The 15,991-nt window shown below is 49.3% G+C and overlaps 1 protein-coding gene across 4 annotated transcripts in view; it reads right to left on the reverse strand.

Annotated features, from left to right (window-relative positions):
- LOC140408399 (serine/threonine-protein phosphatase 2A 55 kDa regulatory subunit B gamma isoform) overlaps positions 1–15,991 on the reverse strand; it is a 495,785-nt gene that overhangs the window by 462,839 nt on the left and 16,955 nt on the right. For 2 of the 4 annotated variants that reach the window (XM_072495546.1, XM_072495545.1), the window contains exons 1-2: positions 7,242–7,339; positions 7,030–7,107 (exon numbers count right to left, since the gene is read on the reverse strand). In XM_072495546.1, coding sequence (XP_072351647.1) covers positions 7,030–7,107; positions 7,242–7,248 — 85 coding nt within the window. In that variant the 5' untranslated portion in view covers positions 7,249–7,339. Of the gene's footprint in view, positions 1–7,029; positions 7,108–7,241; positions 7,340–15,991 lie in introns of those variants that run through there. The other 2 variants (XM_072495549.1, XM_072495544.1) reach the window with 2 other exon arrangements.

Consider the following 15,991-nt stretch of genomic DNA (forward strand, 5'->3'; position numbering starts at 1 on the left):
GATGGTTTAAGTGACTAGTTTTAAGGTGGATGGTTTCCATGAAAATGTAAATGTAAACCAATGATAAAGTGTTATGGGAAGACAGATGAAAGAATTAAATATATGCCACATCACAGTGACAAGAATGTTCCACAACCCTTCACCTCAAGACAACATTAGTGAATAATTTTGTATCCAAGTTTTTGGACGTAGCTTTCTCAGTGGCCATCTCCGGCAGATTGAGAGGGGAATGCGGGCGAGCGAGAGGGGGGTGCGGGTGAGTGAGAGGGGGGGCGCGGGCGAGCGAGAGGGGGGGCGCGGGCGAGCGAGAGGGGGGGCGCGGGCGAGCGAGAGGGGGGGCGCGGGCGAGCGAGAGGGGGGCGCGGGCGGGCGAGAGGTGGGCGCGGGCGGGCGAGAGGGGGACGTGGGCGAGTGAGAGGGGCACAGGCGAGTGAGAGGGGGACGCGGGCGAGTGAGGAGAGTCTAGGCGCGCGGGAGAGGCGAGTCTAGGCGCGCGGGAGAGGCGAGCCCATGCGCGCGGGAGAGGCGAGTCTAGGCACGCGGGAGAGGCGAGTCTAGGCGCGCGGGAGGGGCGAATCTAGGCGCGCGGGAGGGGCGAGTCTAGGCGCGCGGGAGGGGCGAATCTAGGCGCGCGGGAGAGGCGAGCCCATGCGCGCGGGAGGGGCGAATCCAGGCATGCGGGAGGGGCGAGTCTAGGCGCGCGCGGGAGAGGCGAGCCCACGCGCGCGCGGGAGAGGCGAGCCCACGCGCGCGCGGGAGAGGCGAGCCCACGCGCGCGCGGGAGAGGCGAGCCCACGCGCGCGCGGGAGAGGCGAGCCCACGCGCGCGCGGGAGAGGCGAGCCCACGCGCGCGCGGGAGAGGCGAGCCCACGCGCGCGCGGGAGAGGCTCAATTGCCAGTGCAAACAACAAGGGGGATAAGGGGCACCCCTGCCTCGTCCCCACCGGTACAGCCGAAAGTACTCTGACCTCTGCCGGTTCGTAGCCGCACTCGCCACTGGGGCTCTATGTAGCAGCCTGACCCAACTGATGAACCCCTCCCCGAACCCAAACCTCCGCAGCACTTCCCAAAGATACTCCCACTCCACCCGAACAAAGGCCTTCTCCGTGTCCATAGCTGCCACTACCTCCGCTTCCCCCTCTACCGAGGGCATCATAATCACATTGAGGAGCCTCTGCACATTAGTATTTAGCTACCTATTCTTCACAAATCCCATCTGGTCCTCATCAATCACCCCCGGGATACAGTCCTCAATTCTCGTAACCAGCACCTTCGCCAGCAACTTAGCATCAACTTTGAGGAGCGAGATCGGTCTATACGACCCACATTGCAATGGATCCTTGTCCCGCTTCAAGATTAAAGAAATCAGCACCCTGGACATTGTCGGGGGCAAGGGACATTGTCTCACTAGCAACGGGCCCAGCAGGTCCACGTATTTCCGGTAGAATTCAACCGGGAACCCATCCGGCTCCTGGGCCTTCCCTGCCTGCATGCTCCCCTATCCTTTAACCAGCTCCTCCAGCCCAATCGGCGCCACCAAACCAGCCACCTCCTCCACCCTCGGGATCAGCTGATCTAGGAATCGTCGCATCCCCTCCTCCCCCGCTGGGGGCTCAGACCTGTACAGATCCCCATAGAAGTCCCTAAATACCTGGTTTATTCTCACCGCACTCAGCACCGTATTCCCCCCCCTCTATCCTTAACTCCACCAATCTCCCTCGCTGCCTCCCTCTTATGAAGCTGATGTGCCAGCATCCAACTCGCCTTCTCCCCTTACTCATACGTCGCCCCCTGCTCTTTCCTCCACTGTGCCTCTGCTTTCCCCGTGGTCAACAGGTCGAATTCCGTCTGGAGGTTCCGTCGCTCCCTCGGGGGCCTCTGCATACCTCCTGTCCACCCTTAAAATCTCCCCCACCAACCTCTCTCTCCCCTCTCTCTTCTCCCTGTGGGGCCTAACGGAGATTAGCTCTCCCCTGACCACCGCCTTCAACGCCTCCCAGACTACCCCACCTGCACCTCCCCGTTGTCATTGGCCTCCAAATATCGTCCAATACACGCCCGCATCCCCCCGCACACCCCCTCATCTGCCAACAGTCCCACATCAAGGCACCACAGCGGGCGCTGGTCCCACTCCTCCCCCAACTCCAACTCCACCCAATGCGGGGCGTGGTCAGAGATGGCTGTTGCCGAATATTCCGTTCCCTCCACTTTCGGGATTAGCGCCCTACTCAAAATGAAAAAAATCTATCCGGGAGTAAGCTCTATGGACATGGGAAAAGAAGGAAAATTCCCTGGGCAGCGGCCTGGCAAACCTCCATGGATCCACTCCCCCCATTTGGTCCATAAACCCCGATCATCTTGGCCGCAGCCGGCCTCTTACCCGTCCTGGACCTAGAACGGTCCAGTGCTGGGGCCAGCACATTGTTGAAGTCCCCCCCCCCACCCCAGTTATCAAGCTTCCTACCTCCAGATCCGGAATCCGACCCAGCATGCGTTTCATAAATCCGGCATCATCCCAATTTGGGGAATATACGTTCACCAGTACCACCCGCACCCTGCAACCTACCACTCACCATCACATATCGACCTCCACTATCCACTACAATATTCAGTGTCTCGAACGACACCCGCTTCCCCACCAGTATTGCAACCCCTCTGTTCTTCGCATCCAGCCCTGAATGAAAGACCTGCCGTACACATCCCTTTCTCAGCCTAACCTGATCTGCCACCTTCAAATGTGTCTCCTGGAGCATAACCACGTCTGCCTTCAGTCCCTTTAAGTGCGCAAACACTCGGGCCCTCTTGACCGGCCCATTCAGGCCCCTCACATTCCAGGTTATCAGCCAGATAGGGGGGCTACTCGCCCCCCCACCTCCCTCCTGCCAACTAGCCATCTCCTTTTCTAGGCCAGCCATGTGCCCGCGCCTCCCGCACCTTCCAGTCCCCCCAGACGGCGGACTCCCGCCCCGACTACCTCTCCTACTTCCAGCTCCCCTTTGGCCAATGCAGCAGCAACCCAGTTCCCCCCCCCCCCCCCCCCCCCACTAAATCCTCATCTAGCCATTTTGCTCCCCCATGACACTCCCGTAAGTCAGCTGACTCCTGCTGACCCCGGCCTCTCCCGCCATTCCATCGACCCCCCCAGTCTGAGAATCCCCCCACCCCATGGCAGTCAGTGTGCGCTCCTCTCCAGCACCGCCCTTCCGCCCCCGGCCCCGCCTCCATCCTTCCCTAACGCGGGAAAAAGCCCGTGCTTTCCGGAGCCGGCACCGCCCCCTCTGGCGCAGCTCCTTTTTGCGGCCTTATCCCAACTCCCCATCCCTCCACCCCCCTCTTCCTCCGTGGGGCCCTGCCCCTCCAACACCGACACCCACACTCTCCCACAGCCCCCACACCAAATCCATTCACCCATCCCCATCCATCACTCAAACAAAAAGAACATTCCCCAAACGCAGTAAACACAGTAAACATCCCCCCACGACAAACCCTCAATTTGAGTCCAGCTTTTCAGTCTGTATAAAGTTCCATGCCTCATCAGGCGTTTCAAAATAGCGGTGCCGATCTTGGAACGTGACCCACAATCGCGCTGGCTGCAGCATCCCGAACTTCACCCCCTTAGCCCGGTTGAAACCAGCCCTCTTCTTAGCCACCTCCACACTCCAGTCCTGGTAAATTCGGATATCCGTGTTCTCCCACCTGCTGCTCCGCTCTTTTTTGGCCCATCTCAGGACACACTCTCTGTCCATAAAGCGGTGGAACCTCACCACTACAGCCCTTGATGGCTCATTGGCTTTGGGTCTCCTTGCCAGGACCCGATGAGCCCCATCCAGCTCCAGGGGCCTCGGGAAAGCTCCCGCGCCCATCAGCGAATTGAGCATCGTGCTCATATATGCCCCGGCATCGGGCCCCTCCACTCCTTCAGGGAGACCCAGAATCCGAAGATTCTTCCTCCTCGACCTATTCTCCAGGTCTTCGAATTTTTCCACCCCCCTCTTGTGCAGCGCCTCGTGCGCCTCCACCTTCACCGCCAGGCCCAAGATCTCGTCCTCGTTCTCCGAGGCTTTTTGCCGCACCTCCCGGATCGCCGCCCCTTGGGCCTTCTGGGTCTCCACAAGCTTCTCAATCGCCGCCTTTAATGGCGCCAGCATTTCTGTCCTCAGCTCCTCAAAGCAGCGTTTAAGAAACTCCTGCTGTTCCTGCGACCACTGCGCCCACGCTGCTTGGTCTCCACCTGCCGACATCTTGCTTTCCCTCCCTCGCAATTTTCGCTGCACCAGGATCACTTTTTTAACCGCTCCACTCCTGGTCCAATCCATATAGTGCCGGGGGAACCTTGCTGTCACCTTCCCACACTGGAAGCCAACGAACAATTGCCGTTGGGTCCCCTCTTAAGAGCCCAAAAGTCCGTTCCCGGTGGGAGCTGCCGAACGTGCGACCTACCTAGGCATAGCCGCAACCGGAAGTCTGCATTCTTGTAATTTAAAGTGTGAGGAGGTATCACTTAGAATTAGTTAACAAAATGAATGAATCCAGAGTTAACCAAATAGAACAACTTATGTTTTGGTGGGACAGATAAAAACAATGCAAATCCATTCAGCACTAACATTACTGCTGAATAAATTGGCAAAACTGCAAACAGGCACAAATACATTGGTCACCTATATACCAACTATGGTACAGACTAAAGGGATTTCCTCCCACACACACCCTGAGAGACGCAACCAGCTGATGGAACTTTAATTTCTCATTTACGTCACCGAACAAAAATATAAATATTTATCTACACAACCTAAAGACTTTCACATCATTTATTGTTCTTTTGAGCGATACGGCACTAGGAAGTGCTGAGGGTTTTGTCCAAGGGTGGTATGACCGGTACAGGCTTGGAGGGCCGAAGGGCCTGTTCCCGTGCTGTATTGTTCTTTGTTTTATTTTAAAGTGACTATCTATTTCAGCAGCATTTTGACATCACGTTGTGTATTTTTTTTTTTAAAAAACACCAAATACTTTATGGGGAAAAAAATTAAACTTTCCTTTGCCTGTAACCATTTTCACATATATAAATGGGAATGTGAAGAGGAACATTTTGAGGGTAAAAGTAGTTTTCTAAAAATCAGGTCATCATTTACACGGACTGGTTACCCATCAAAAACAAGTAAGAAGTCTTACAACACCAGGTTAAAGTCCAACAGGTTTGTTTTGATGACACTAGCTTTTGGAGCGCTGCTCCTTCCTCGGGTGAATGAAGAGGTATGTTCCAGAAACATATATATAGACAGATTCAAAGATGCCAGACAATGCTTGGAATACGAGCATTAGCAGGTGATTAAATCTTTACAGATCCAGAGATGGGGTAGCCCCAGGTTAAAGAGGTGTGAATTGTGTCAAGCCAGGACAGTTGGTAGGCGGCCTTCAGGATGCGCGACAACGCAGAATCGCCGGGCAGAAACTTATAGCCAGGTTTTGCACACACGAGTGCGGCCTCAACCGGGACCTGGCATTCATGTCGCATTACATTCATCCCTCACCATCTGGCCTGCGAAATCCCACCAACTGTCCTGGCTTCACACAATTCACACCTCTTTAACCTGGGGTTACCCCATCTCTGGATCTGTAAAGATTTAATCACCTGCTAATGCTCGTATTCCTAGCATTGTTTGGCATCTTTGAATTTGTCTATATATATGTTTCTGGAACATACCTCACCTCTTCATTCACCCGAGGAAGGAGCAGCGCTCCGAAAGCTAGTGACATCGAAACAAACCTGTTGGACTTTAACCTGGTGTTGTAAGACTTCGTACTGTGCTCACCCCAGTCCAACGCCGGCATCTCCACATCATCAAAAACAAGGCATTGTTGCAACCGCTATCTAACATCACTTAAAAACCTGGGAAGCACATTGAAGTGGCACCCATTTGTGATTTCCTCATTGACAACTCAATTCTTTTGATGCGGCTGATGTGAGGAGCGTGCAGAAGGAGAGGGCAACAAGCAGCAAGGAGATGACAGGTGAAAAAATAACAGATCATGTTTATTGAAAAATCAGGTGTAGTAATATATAGTGTAATATCAGGGTCTGGCATATGAAGGGTTTTACATGGGATTGAGTACAGTTCCACCCGTACAGTGATGTAAGAGAGCACATGACCCACACCTAAGGGGTCAATGTCATGTTGGATAGAGACAAGTGTAGAATAAAGCATGGAGACAGTGCCTAGCTAGAACCATTATTGTCCCTACAAAAATGAAACATATAGTTTCTAGTAAAAATATATTTAAAAGTGTCTAGTAAGTAAAAACTTAACTGTTGATCTGCCTAAGACTATGAATACCTTAAATGGACCTACTCCACCCAACATCTTACAACATCCAGTGAAGTCATTATGAAAAGCGTGGCTCCTATTCTGGATGGACCACTGATATTGATTTCTGCCATGAATCATTTTCCAAGTCTCATTTTCTTGTGGGAGTACGACTCAACTGGCTCACCTAAACCCAGATCATTGCAGGTGCTTTTACGCTTGTGTTTTGTGGGAAGTATTCAGAGCTGCCACCTGTGGTGAAAGGCTTCAAGTGAAGCAGTGAAAACCGCACATGGATACCCACATACTGGAACTCCGAGCATGGGGAAAGGAGGGGTGTGAATGAATGTCAGGTCGATTATCCTGTTTGTTGTCTGTTGGTATCTCCTGTGCAACCCCCCCCCCCCCCAAAAAAAACATTAATTGCAACCAATTAATGTTCTCGGTTACTGCCATTTTTGACACACTCAACAATTGGCTCTGTGATTAAATCAGGAACAATTTCATCGCTAACGCACTGGAGCAGTTACAGTCGATGTCAAATGTCACATTTCAAGTAACATACGCGCATTCCTCGCCCACTTAACAGTGAATAAAATATTGATTCAGTATTCGAAGATAAATCATTGAGGGAGGAAGGAGAATGGTGTAATTACAACAGGGGTGTGTGTACGTAGACGAATAGCACTTCCTCCACATATCAAATGCTGCCAGAATCACACCCTACCTTCAGAAACATCAAGGTCTGTGGTACCTTTGACTTGGGTAAAACACCACTGAATGTCATTTCCACAGCCTCCGGCTCCTACAAAGACAAATTCATCAGGGGTTGGTCAGTTGTCACCGGCACTCAGCCCCCGCTCTTTGCATGCAAACGGTACAAATAAGCTGCCCGCAGATTACACTATGACGGGCAAAGGACGCCAAGTCGTTGCTTACTTCTCATGGCGACAAGTTGGCTGCAGCGTTGCAATCCAGGGACTGGCAAGCAGCGCACGGTCACACCCCGGACTCAATGCTCCTCACTCAGCAGCACCGAGTGGGTGGGGAGAGGGGGGGGGGTCCAGATTGACAGCTCTGGGGGCCAATCCCATCCTGACAAACGAGGAGGGACCTGCCTAAGGAGCTTCCCACCGGCCAATCAGAAAATAGCAAAGCTGGGTGGGCTCAGAGGCCGGAGAGAAGTTCAATCCTGCTGAATGGGTGGAACCTCCTACCTGTGCCTGTATACAACAGGACTTTGTTTTTCCTATAATCCCAGCATTTAGTGCCAGCCTGGGAGTCAGCATGCATGCATTTTCTCTGCAATGAATGCAGCAAATCAGACGTTTCCTGCCAATGGATTTTTGTTGTCACTGCTGTTCTTCGAGTTGGAGATTCCCTTCTCCAAGAGACTGAAGTAATATTTTGCAATGCATCAAAACTCAAATATATTTTTTACACTTCATTCCTTATTGATTCTGAAAGCACAATCGAAATTCCTCCCTCCGAAGAGACTGCCTGCTATCAATATCTTTACATCGCAAACAATTGGCTGAACCAACATTCCCTCCCATCTTTTCGTGCCAACGAATGAGAATAATGGAACAGGAGAGAATGTTAGCAAACGATTGACCATCAAATTGGAGATGCCAGCACCCAAGGAACTTATTACCCTGCTTCTGTCACTCAATCCCAGTCCCCCCCCCCCCCCCCCCTCCCAAAATAGTCTAAAAATTAGGGCCAGGCCATTCAGGGGCGATGTTAGGAAGCATTTGTACGCACAAAGGGTGGTGTAGGTTTGAAACTCTCTTCCACAAATGGCAATGATGCTAGACCAATTGTTAATTTTAAATCTGAGATAGATACATTTTTGGTAAGCAAAGGTATTAAGGGATATGGGTCAAAGGCAGCTGTATGGAGTTAGGTCACAGATCAGCCATGGTCCCATTGAATGGCAGAGCAGGCTAAAGGGGCTGAATGGCCCACTCCTGTTCCTATAAAATGCTTATACAATTCCTTTTTATATGACACAGCCTCTTCCATCAACATGTTAAATGATCTCTTGATCTGGGAAACTCCTTTAAACTCCCCTCTTCCCCCCTCCTCAATTGAAATGAAAATCGCTTATTGTCACAAGTAGGCTTCAAATGAAGACACTGTGAAAAGCCCCTAGTCGCCACATTCCGGCGCCTGTTCGGGGAGGCTGGGACGGGAATCTTCTGGTAATCACCTATGCTCTCTTGTGGGTTGGTCAATATTAAAGAGTGGTGAACAATTTTCACCCATGTAAGAGATAGATCTCTCAACAGTGTTCATTCTCACAATGCCTCTGTGGAAACTTTAAATTCTTGGGCCGGTTTCCCCCGCACCCCCAGCTCAGGAAATGTAACTTGGGTCTTTCCGCAGCTTCCAAAAGGCACAGCTGACTCCTGTCTGGCCGTGTCTGTGATTTTTGTATTGTACAGTGATAGGGGGCGGGTGTGCATGTGCAGTCTGTGAGTTGTGATTGGGGGTGTCCTCCCATTCGGGGATGGAAGGATACAGTGCCAGGTGCTTCCCGACCTCTTCTCAATAAAAGAGCAGTAAACAGCATCAAAATCAATTATATGCCCAGAGACAGATCTGCCGCACCTCTGGGGGTGACTTGTGGCCCTTGCACTACCACTACTGTGTAGTTTGATGTTGGCTGAGGTATTGATTCTTGTATGAGTCAACCCATTGACTGCCTAGCCTTAAATCAACTTGTGTTGATGTGTTCATTGATCTTAGCCACGTTGTTGTTCTCCCCTATCCATAGAATCCCACAGTGCAGAAGGAGGACATTCAGCACATCGAGTCTGCACCGATCCTCCAAAAGGGCAGTTCACCTAGGCCCACTCCCCCACCCTATCCCAGTAACCCCACGCATTCATCATGGCCAATCCACCTAACCTGTACATCTTTGGACTAGGGGAGGAAACTGGAGCACCTGAAGAACTCCATGCTGGCATGGGGAGAACGTGAAAACGTCTCACAGTCACCCAAGGCCAGAATTGAACCCAGGCCCCTGGCGCCATGAGGCAGCAGTGCTAACCACTGTGCCACCGAGCTACCGTGTCTACTGCACCAGGCTTTTGTGGCTCTCTCCTGAAATCCCTGACTTTTAAAAAAACACCCAGCAGCTCACACAACTCTGCCTGTTGCACTCCTCACTCCAACTCAGACCCTCTCACACCCACAAACCTATCCCAATTCATTCCCTTTCAAAGGACACAGCACACTGAGTACTCCCAAACATAGCACCACAAAGTAGGCCACAAATACTCCTTCAACCCCTTGTGTCCTTATTGTGTATAAGACCTGTGGCACAGCTTTCCACCCTGCCACTTGCAATGCTTAGGCCACCAAACCTGTGCCGGCCAAACTCTTCCCTTCCATATCACACACAGATCAAGACATTCCCCTCACAACCATTAAATTCCCATGAAGTTCAGGTTAAAGAAAGTCATGACCAGCACACATGCTGGCTCATATGCCTTCTCTTCCCTTATTCCAAGCCAAGTCACTCACCATCCTGATTTGGAGACATATCGGCGTTCCTTCCCTGTCGCTGGGTCAACATCCTGGAACTCCCTCCCTAATAGCACTGTGGGTGTACATACACCACATGGATTGCAGTGGTTCAAGAAGGCAGCTCATCACCACCTTCTCAAGGGAAAATAGGGGAGTGCAATAAATGTTGGCCTAGCCAACAATGCCCACATCCCAAGAACAAGTAAATAAAAATAAATAAGGCTGCCCCTTTCTCAGAGTAGCCAGGAGCACCAGAAGGGAGCTGGGCCCAGGTTCTCTGAACATAGGGCTTTGCCTCTACCCCCCCCCCCTCCCCCCTCCCCCCCCCATCTGTTTGATATCTTTCAGGTTTGCGTGCCCATCCCTGGTCCTTGACATCTGCCTCAGGTTGTGGGCTCTCTTCTCGGAAAAAGCAAAGATGGAAAGGGTGAATGTAAGCTTATCAAGGTGCGGTACGTTAAGATGCCTCCAAGGGTCTCGCATGTCTCTCTACTAATTTCCTCTGTTGACACGATTATTAATTATTTCCCTAGGCACATCTCCTGCTGCTGTATTGCAGAGCGTCAGGTGCAACCTGTACTCACAAGGCCAGCCATCTGCATGCAGCAGATGGTGTTGAAGGTACATCTCACACACCTTACAAATATGCATGATTGCGGTTCGCTGGTGCTGTCCCAAAGGCACTGCCCACCTCAACAATCTTGCTGGCACTGAAAGGCTGCCTGGTCCCTAGGGGAAAGAGGGTATTCTGTGAGCCTAGACCTGATGCAGGAGGATCTCCAGGTCATGCTTAGAGAACAGCACAGTGATTAGCACTGCTGCCTCTCAGCGCCAGGAACCCGGGTTCAATTCTGGCCTCGGCTGACTGTCTGTTTGGAGTTTGCACTTTCTCCCTGTGTCTGTGTGGGTGTCCTCCGGGTTCCTCCCACAGTCCAAAGATGTGCAGTTTAGGTGGATTGGCCATGTTAAATTGTCCCTTTGTGTCCAAAAGGTTACTGGGTTACGGGAATAGGGTCAGGGCGTCCGCCAAGGTTTGGTGCAGACTCGATGGGCCGAATGGCCTCCTTCTGCACTATCGGGATTCTATGATTCTAACTGGAATTCCTGGCTGCTTTGTGCCATCTAGGAATATGGTAAGAGAATGCACATGAGTCAGCAATTGTTCGGGTGGTGTCTTCATTGTAAATTTTACAAAGTATTTCATGGGATCCGGGTGTCATTAGCAAATGCAGCATTTATTGCCCCTCCCTAAATGGCAATTCCAGGGCTAAGAGTCAACCAACATTGCTGTGGGTCTGGAGTGATGTGTCGGTCAGACTGGGTAAGGACAGCAGATGGGTTTTACAACAATTGATGATAGTTGTCACGATCACAATTGCTGAATTTCATTACATTGTCGATTTTTCAATGGAATTTCCACCAGCTGTCATTGTGGGATTTGAACCTGGAGCCCCAAAGCATAAGTCTGGGCCTATGGATTGATTATTTATCCAGGGGCATTACCACTGTGCCACCATCTTCCCCACAGTGTGTAGTTCATGGAGTGTAAAGTTCCTGAGCGGGTGCCATTGCATTGTGGATGGCCTGAGAGGAAAAGGTGCGGCTGGCAAATGTTTATAGTAGCCCGATCAATGCATGAGAGGGTGGCAAACCATGTCCCAGGTCACCAATGTTGTCAGAGCCTGAGGGATTTTGTGGCTTCCATGAAGTGCCTCTGTGAGTAGGTCAGTGATCCTCGGTTTGCTGCGTCCTCTAAGGGCGGAATGCTTTGAGATGTTTGCTGTGAGCGTGAGAGGACCTGAACTGGAATGGGGCATGCAACAGGTGAAGTGTGTTGCTGTGGCAACTGGCAGAGCGTTGTATGCTGCTGCATGCTGTTTGTTCAACAGTAAGAGACTAACACGGGTAAGCACCAGGACTCTGGTGGAAGCAGGGAATTGACAAGATCAGGGAGAGTGTCAACATTGGCATAAGACAATGAACATATGAATAACTAAGGGTTACAGCCACTGGATGAGACCATGCAGGGCAACAATGTATCAGCCAGCAAATAAATACACAGTACTTACTCCACAAGGATCCCAGGTTACCTCCAGCAGTGTGTCAGGGCTGTATTCTGAGTGGTCTGTGGATGCTACACTGTTCTATGCCCTTTTATGAGCACAGGTTAGGAGGAACCCACCTCCACTTCAGGCATGTTCTGGCCATGAACGTGAGCCTGAACTCAATCATGGCTCGCAATCTACACCCAGAACCCGTCTCCTATTGAAATTCAAGAATATGGCGGTTGATAGAGGCCTATTGACCTGATAGAGGTATACAAAATTATGAGGGGCATAGACAGAGTGAATAGTCAGAGGCTTTTTCCCAGGGTAGAGTGGTCAATTACTTGGGGGCATAGGTTTAAGGTGTGAGGGGCAAGGTTTAGAGGGGATGTACGAAGCTATTTTATTATACAGAGGGTAGTGGGTGCCTGGAACTCGCTGCCGGAGGAGGTGGTGGAAGCAGGGACGATAGTGGCGTTTAAGGGGCATCTTGACAAATACATGAATAGGATGGGAATAGAGGGATACGGACCCCGGAAGTGCAGAAGATTTTAGTTTAGACAGGCAGCATGGTCGACACAGGCTTGTTCATGTGCTGTACTTTTCTTTGTTCTTTGAAGTCGTGAGTGATGTTGACGAGTCACAAAATGACCCAACTCATATTTTCTGACCTGAAGACATAAGTTGGGTCCAAGAATTAACTTCACAATTAAACCCCAAAACTAACATTTAATCTTGGATGTAGCATCTGATGGGAGTACTCCTTTGTAATAAATTCAGTAAATAAAAACATTTCTATCAATAGATTTTTAAAATTCTTGCCTATATTTTATGTCTTTATTTCTTACCCCATTCTAACATTTGAGAAACGGAACAAATATTTTGTAATTGTCATGATGATTTGATGCAATGTGTGCACCTGTAACATCAATCTTTAATTTCATCAGCTGGTCAAATATATATTGAATTGTTTTAAAAGGAATTTTCAAAAAGGGCTTCTAAAAAACCCCAAAACAAAACACTGACTTAAAATGGCTGCCACAGATCACTTGACATTCCTGGTATTACAAGTTGTTCAGTTTCTGGAAATTTCTGACATGGATTGTCAGATGGTCCTGTAGACCTGTCAAAGCAACGTCCTATGGAATTTCACACCTGCTGATGTCAAGAATTACTTCAAATATATACTAAAGCTTGTAACTGGCTCTTGCCATTTATATTTCAATAAATCTATGTTTCAGGCAGAGATAGGTAATCAACTATGATACTGGATAAAAAGGCATTGATATGTTTTTCCTAGCTCATCACAGTGAAGAATGGTCCCCTCAGAAGTGATGGCTGGGAAATGAAAGAAACTTACCACCTAATTCATAATATAAGGTCTGCCCAGACATGAGCTAATCAATTACATTTTCAGGAGTACTCATCACGATGGGGAGAGAGGTCATGTGAACAGAATAACCATTTTGAAATGTTTTTTATTATAACACCAAAGCCGCTAAAAAGAAAACAGCCTAAAAGAAATATGGCAATATAGCAATAACACTACTTCTTTCTCCTGCTACATTGAGGAATCCATCAGAGGGCTAAAGAATTCCAATCGAAAGGAACCTGGTACTAAATCATCGACTTTTGGAAAAGACAAAATATATCTTTCTGTCTCTATAAACTGCAGTTTACATTGGCCTCAAATCCACTAGAATTTCGAGACCATTGTGGAAAAGATCTGCTTCAACCGCAAATACCAGCAACGGACTCATAAACAGTGAACTCTTTTAATAGAAAATTTTAACACTGAATCTTAAATTTGGCCAATAGGTAACCGCCCAATGTACAACTTATAATTCTGCATGTTTGTGTCTGTGTTGCGAAAGTTGGGATGTGGGTTTACCTTTTTAAATATCTCTATGGGCGAGATCAACCGGCACATTGCGCGTGAAAAGCAGCTTGGTGTGGCCAGTAGATGCCGGGAGATCCCTCTTCCAGGATCTACCCGCTCACCACCCATTTTGGGCGGGATCACTTTCTGGCAAATCTGAATATTAGAGTGGGACAGCTAGTCTCACTCTAATATGCATTCCTGAGATCTAACCAAGGCGTGGGATCTAACTCATGGGGGATCAGAGGCCCCAAGGTGTTTGCCCGCTGGGCATGGTGGCACGCTGGCACTGCTGGTGCCTCGGCTGCGCGTTCCCCGTTTAGGCCCCCGATCTACCCAAATGGCTGTGCGATAGTGCGGTGTTCCTCGCCGCTTCGAGCGCCAGGAAAACACCCGGCTAATCGTGTGCACCATGCGACTCTCTTCCCATTCGGGTAGAGAGAGACAGAGTGAACATTTCAGGTCGATGACATGTCGTCAAAACTCTGATGTCTTATCTGTACACGGTTGCAGAAGCCTGTCTGCTGATGTCAGTTAAGGAAAACTGCCTTACCAGCTGCCTTACCGCATTATTTTGACTGCTTCACCTCCTTTCATCGTGCAAGTGTGAACCTTTTGGTGAATGTGTAAACAGGAGAACCTAGCACTTTGCAACTCTGAGCTCGCCTTAGGAAATGCAGTGTTTTCTCACGGTGAGGCAGACAAAATGAAATTTTAGATGTCCGTTATATACATTTCTACTTGGTTTCCATCTCTCCGAGAATTTTAATCCATTCCCCGAATGACAAAATATTTGCCTCTTTACCCTGAAGGATCATTCTTCTTGGATTCAACTGAACCTCAAACTCAGGATATTTCTCAGAATCATCGCAGCAAGATTCTTACTCAGCAAGTTTAAGCTTCCATTGAAACCAAGAGTGACTACGGATTGTCATCCAGTAAATTAAGACACCAGCTCAATCATCTTTTGAATATTCAAAGTTAAATTGCTTCTGTGTGTTAGAGGCGGCAGGGTGGCACAGTGGTTAACACTGCTGCCTCACAGCACTAAGGACTCAGGTTCAATTCTGACCTTGGGTCATTGTCTGTGTGTAATTTGTATGTTCTCCCCGTGTCTGCGTGGGTTTCTTCCGGGTGCTCCGTTTCCCCCCACAGTCCAAAGATGTGCATGTTAAATTGCCCCTTAGTGTCCAAAAGGGTTAGGTCAGGTTACATGAATACGGCAGGGGGTTGGGCCTAGGTGGGGTGCTCCTTCGGAGGGTCAGTGCCGACTTGATGGGCTGAATGGCCACCTTCTGCACTGTAGGGATTCTATGCTTTTATTCCAAGATAATGGTGTCCCAAAAGGAACCCACAACAGATTTTCTTCTGCATAAAGGTTTCCACATTGCTTGGAAAAATAAGTTCACATGAAACATAACTGTTGCTGCTGTGCATATAAAGTTTGAATTTCCTTTGTAATTTGCGGTGCTTGTAGGATCTCTTGAGTGTAACTCAATAGTCTTGTCAGCCTTTGTTTATTTATATATGCAACAAACAAAAAAAGAACAAAGAAATGTACAGCACAGGAACAGGCCCTTCGGCCCTCCAAGCCCGTGCCGACCATACTGCCCGACTAAACTACAATCTTCTACACTTCCTGGGTCCGTATCCTTCTATTCCCATCCTATTCATATATTTGTCAAGATGCCCCTTAAATGTCCCTATCGTCCCTGCCTCCACTACCTCCTCCGGTAGTGAGTTCCAGGCACCCACTACCCTCTGCGTAAAAAACTTGCCTCGTACATCTACTCTAAACTTTGCCCCTCTCACCTTAAACCTATGCCCCCTAGTAATTGACCCCTCTACCCTGGGGAAAAGTTAAATCAATAGCTGAAAGAAACAATCACATACAGTCTCAAACAGGATTCGGGCTTCTGAATTTTCAGTGACTGCCATGAAGTCTCCAGGGCTACATGTCAAGTTTGAAGCAATATTTCCATTGCTTTGCATATGTGTCTCAAAACATGGATGCTAATGGACACAAGTGTTCTGATTTACAGAGCATACATCAAATCAGACAACATCACGAAGAATAGCCCGTGTATTTTGAACAAAATCCAACAGGTAAGAAATGTGAAGGAAATAGAATCAGGTTTCTTGGGCTCTGTCTGTTGGATTGCCCACAGACTGCTGTATGGAAACCCTAGCATAACATAAGGAGGTCTTATCGTGCAGTACTGTGTGGTATT

This window comes from Scyliorhinus torazame, chromosome 3 (assembly GCF_047496885.1).
Source record: "Scyliorhinus torazame isolate Kashiwa2021f chromosome 3, sScyTor2.1, whole genome shotgun sequence".
NCBI lineage: Eukaryota > Metazoa > Chordata > Chondrichthyes > Carcharhiniformes > Scyliorhinidae > Scyliorhinus > Scyliorhinus torazame.